Here is a 4,915-nt window from a genome sequence, read left to right on the forward strand (position 1 = left end):
GTGTTGGTGGGGAGGGTTGTACGTGAGGTGGTGAGACAAGAGATTGTCAGGGGCCGACATTTTCGTGGTGATGATGATGATGATGACAGCCACCGCCCTAAGCGACGTCGACCTCGGCTTCAAGTGACTCTCAGCTACTCCGGCTTCACTGAGGCGTCATCGAGCCGGCCATCAGCGCGATTGCAGCTCACCTCCTCCCCGGCCGGATACTCCTCCATCCTCAGGATCACTGTGTGCCCCCGGAGCCGCTGCCTCTCCCTGTCACCGCCACCTGACGTCGGCCTGCAACATAGATTGGTGACGTAAGGCCCATCTGGAGGACCGCTCACTGCGCCCCCTGGAGCCCGGGAGGATCTCTCACTCCCGCCCCCTGGAGCCCGGGAGGATCTCTCACTCCCGCCCATGGAGCGCGGGATGACCGCTCACTGCGCCCCCTGGAGCCCAGAAGGATCTCTCGCGCCCGTTCCCTGGAGACTGGGAGGACCGCTGACTGCGCCTCCTGGAGATTGGGAGGACTGCTCACAGCGCCCCTGGAGACTGAACGGACCGCTCACCCCCGCCCCCTGGCGGTCGCAAGGAGTGGCATCTTAAAATGTAAAAATCGACGACAGGAAATTTGAGAAAGTGAGGCCTGCAGATGCTGGAGATCAGAACCGAGAGTGCGGTGCTGGAAAAACACAGCCGGTCAGGGCAGCATCCGAGGAGAAGGAGAATCGACGTTGCCAGCAATAACCCTTCATCAGGAATGAGGGTTGTGGGCCAGTAGGGGGGATGTTGAGAGATAAATGGGAGGGGGTTGGGAAGTTGGCTGGGAATGGATAGACAGATGAATGTGTGGGGATGATGGTGATAGGTCGGAGTGGAGGGTGGAGCGGATAGGTGAGAAGGAAGATGGACAGCGGTACCGAGTTGGAGGGTTGGATGTGAGATAAAGTGGGGGCAGAGGGGAGATGGGGAAACTGGTGAAATCCACATTGATCCCGTGCAGTTGGAGGGTCCCATGGCAGAAGCTGAGGCGTTCTTCCTCCAGTCGTCGGGTGGCTAGGGTTTGGCGGTGGCGGAGGCCCAGGACCCGCATGTCCATGGTGGTGTGGGAGGAGGAGTTGAAGTGGTCAGCCACAGGGCAGTCCGGTTGGTTGGTGCGTGTGTCCAAGCGTTCCGCAAGTTGGCGTCCAGTCTTCCCATCGTAGAGGAGACCACATCGAGAGCAATATCCGAGGTGCTGGGATGTGCAGGAAAATCTCTGCCGATGTAGAAAGATTCTTTGGGGCCTTGGATTGAGGTGAGGGTGAGGGAGGTGTGGGCACAGGTTTTTACACCTTTTGCAGCAGCAAGGGAAGGTACTGGGAGCAGAGAGTGTGTTCCTCCGCCTCCACCGTACCTGTTCTGGTGGAGCAGATCAGATCAGATATGGTGGAAGCGGAGGAACACACTCTCTGCTCCCAAAGGAGCAATTCGACAATAGAACATCACAGATGTCCTCCTATTTCAAGGACCACAATTTCCCCCTCAATTTGGTCTACAATGCCCTCCAGTGCATCTCCTCCACTTCCCGCACCTCTGCCCTTGAACCCCACCCCTCCAACCACAACAAGATTGGAAACCGCTCCCCCCCCCCGGCCGGGTCCTCACCTTCCATCATTTCCACCACCTACAGTCAGACCCCACCAATAGAGATATATTTCTCTCCCCACACCTATCTGCATTCCACAGAGACTATTCCCTCCGTGATTCCTTTGTTAGGGCCATGCCCCCCACCAACACACTCTCCATCTTCCTTCCCACCTATTCGCTCCATCCTCTGCTCTGACCTATCACCATTACCCCCACCTGCGTCTACCTATTGCCTTCCAAGCCACCTTTCCTCCAGCTCCACCCCCGCCTCCTATTTATCTCTCAGCCCCCTTCCCCGCGCCCACATTCCTGATGATTGGCTTATGCCCGAAACGTCGATTCTCCTGCTCCTTGGATGCTGCCTGACCTGCTGCGCTTTTCCAGCAACACATTTTCAGCTCTGATCTCCAGCATCTGCAGTCCTCACTTTCTCCTTATGCCTGAAATGTCAACTCCTGTTGTGGTTTTCCAGCGCCACACTTTTTGACTGCAGAAACCTAGAAATGAAAAATGATTCTGAAACAAAGCAGCAAATCTCAGGCACGATATGTTTTTCATTTATTCACAGGATGTGTGCACCATTTGCTTTCATAGAATCCCTACAGTGAGGAAGCAGACCCTTCGGTCCAACAAGTCCACACCGACCCTCCAAGAAGTATCCCACCCAAATCCATTCCCCTACTCTATCACTCTACATTTACCCCAACTAACACACCCCTGAACACTCTGGGCAATTTAACATTGCCAATTCACCTAACGTGCACATCTCTGGACTGTGGGAGGAAACCCACATAGACACGTGGAGAATGTGCAAACTTCACACAGACAGTCGCCCGAAGCTGCAATTGAACCTGGCACTGTGAGGGAGCAGTGCTAACCACCGAGCTACCGTGCTGCTCCATTTGCCAGCATTTACCAATCTGTTGCCCTCGGGAAAGTGGTGGTGAGCTGCCTTCTTGAACCTTTGCAGGACATGTGCCGTAGGGTAGACCCACAAGAGGAATTCCAAGATTTAGACCAAAGGACAGTGAAGGAACGGTGATATATTTCCAAATCAGGATAGCAAGTGGCTTGAAGGGAACCTTACAAGTTGTGCAGTTCCTAAGTATCTCCTGCTGTTGTCCTTTGAGACGTAGTGGTTGAGGACTTGGAGGGCACTGTCTTAAGGATTTTTGATAAATTTCTGCAGGACGTCATGTAGACAGTCACACTGCTGCTTCTGAGCCATCAGTGGTGAAGGGAATGGGCGTTTGTGGATGTAGCACCAATCCAGTGGACTGCTTTATCCTTGATACTTCTTAAGTGTGGTTGGAACTGCACTTATCCAAGCAAGTGTGGAGTATTTCATCATACTCCTGATTTATATCTTGTCGGTGGAGGACAAGCATTGTGAAGTCTAGAGGCGAGTTATTGGCTACTGGATACCTAGTCTCCAGCCTGTTCTTGTAGTCATTGTATTTATGTGGCTTGTCGAGCTCAGTTTCTTGTCAACGGTAATAACAGGATGGTGATAGTGGGATTTCAGTGATGGTAATTTTATTGAATGTTAAAGGATGATGATTAGATTCTCTCTTATTAGAAATAGTGAGTGCCTGGCAGTTGTCGTAGAGTCGTAGAGATACACAGCACAGAAGCAGACCCTACGGTCCAACTCGTCCATGCTGGCCAGATATCCTAAATTAATCTGGTCTCATTTGCCAGCACTTTAAATCCCATATCCCTTTAAATCATTCTTATTCATGTACCCATCCAGATGCCTTTTAAATGTTGTAATTGTACCAGCCTCCGCCACTTCCTCTGGCAGCTCATTCCATACATGCACAACCCTTTGGGTGAAAAAGTTGCCCCTCTGGTCCCTTTTAAGTTTTCCCCCTTCTCACCCTAAACCTATGCTGTCTAGTTCTGGACTCTCCTAACCCAGAGAAAAGACATAGAACATAGAATGTTACAACACAGTACAGGCCCTTCGGTCCTCGATGTTGCGCCGACCTATGAAAATAATCTGATGCCCATCTAACCTACACCGTTCCATCATTATCCATGTGTATGTCCAATACCCATTTAAATGCCCTTAACGTCGGCAAGTCTACTACTGTTGCAGGCAGGCCATTTCACGCCCCTGCTACTCTCTGAGTGAAGAAGCTACCCCTAATATCTGTCCTAAATCTATCACCCCTCAATTTAAAGCTATGTCCCCTTGTGTTAACCTTCACATCCAAGCAAAAGGGCTCTCACTGTCCATTCTTATCTAACCCTCTGATTATCTTATACATCTCGATTAAGTCACCTCTCAACCTTCTTCTCTCCAACACAAACAGCCTCAGTTCCCTAAGCCTTTCCTTGTAAGACAGCCCCAGCCTCTCCCTAGAGCTCAAACCCTCCAACACTGGCAACATCCTTGTAAATCTTTTCTGAACCCTTTCAAGTTTCAAGGAAGACCAGAATTGCATACAATATTTCAAAAGTGATCTAACCAATGTGTGGATTGAACGTTTCTTGCTACTTGTCAGGGGAGCACAAATGGTACTGAACATGGTGTAATCATCAGTACACATCTCCACTTCTGACCTTATGATGAAGAATATGTTGCATGGTTGGGCCCTCAAGAGGAGGCCAAGATGGATCATCCACTTGGCATTTCTGACCAAAGATAGATGCAAACACTTCAGCCTTGTCTTTTGCACTGAAGTTTTAGAGAGGATACATAGGAGACAGAGTCATAAAGATGTACAGCATGGAAACAGACCCTTCGGTCCAACCCGTCCATGCCGAACAGATATCTCAACCCAATCTAGTCCCACCTGCCAGCACCCGGCCCATATCCCTCCAAACCCTTCCTATTCATATACCCATCCAAATGCCTCTTAAATGTTGCAATTGTACCAGCCTCCACCACATCCTCTGGCAGCCCATTCCATACACGTACCACCCTCTGCGTGAAAAAGTCGCCCCTTAGGTCTCTTTTATATCTTTCCCCTCTCAGCCTAAACCTATGCCGTCTCGTTCTGGACTCCCCGACCCCAGGGAAAAGACTTTGTCTATTTATTCTATCCATGCCCCTCATAATTTTGTAAACCTCTATAAGGTCACCCCTCAGCCTCCGACGCTCTAGGGAAATCAGCCCCAGCCTGTTCGGCCTCTCCCTGTAGCTCAGATCCTTCAACCCTGGCAACATCCTTGTAAATCTTTACTGAACCCTTTCATGTTTCACAACATCTTTCCGATAGGAAAGAGACCAGAATTGCACGCAATATTCCAACAGTGGCCTAACCAATGTCCTGTACAGCCGCAACATGACCTC

The 4,915-nt window shown here is 50.6% G+C and overlaps 1 protein-coding gene and 1 long non-coding RNA gene across 4 annotated transcripts in view; one reads left to right on the forward strand and one right to left on the reverse strand.

Annotated features, from left to right (window-relative positions):
- The window catches only part of LOC122555121 (dynein light chain Tctex-type 1-like), an 11,315-nt gene extending 10,896 nt beyond the window's left edge, over positions 1-419 (reverse strand). The window contains exon 1 of the mRNA XM_043700823.1: positions 192-419. Coding sequence (XP_043556758.1) covers positions 192-404 — 213 coding nt within the window. The 5' untranslated portion in view covers positions 405-419. The remainder of the gene's footprint in view (positions 1-191) is intronic.
- LOC122555122 overlaps positions 1-4,915 on the forward strand; it is a 36,574-nt gene that overhangs the window by 4,519 nt on the left and 27,140 nt on the right. The window contains exon 1 of one of the 3 annotated variants that reach the window (XR_006313179.1): positions 448-594. The exons of the other annotated variants lie outside the window; for them this stretch is intronic. This is a non-coding gene — a long non-coding RNA (uncharacterized LOC122555122). Of the gene's footprint in view, positions 1-447; positions 595-4,915 lie in introns of those variants that run through there. 3 annotated transcript variants of the gene reach the window in all.

The sequence above is a fragment of the Chiloscyllium plagiosum genome, chromosome 12 (assembly GCF_004010195.1).
Source record: "Chiloscyllium plagiosum isolate BGI_BamShark_2017 chromosome 12, ASM401019v2, whole genome shotgun sequence".
Taxonomy (NCBI): domain Eukaryota; kingdom Metazoa; phylum Chordata; class Chondrichthyes; order Orectolobiformes; family Hemiscylliidae; genus Chiloscyllium; species Chiloscyllium plagiosum.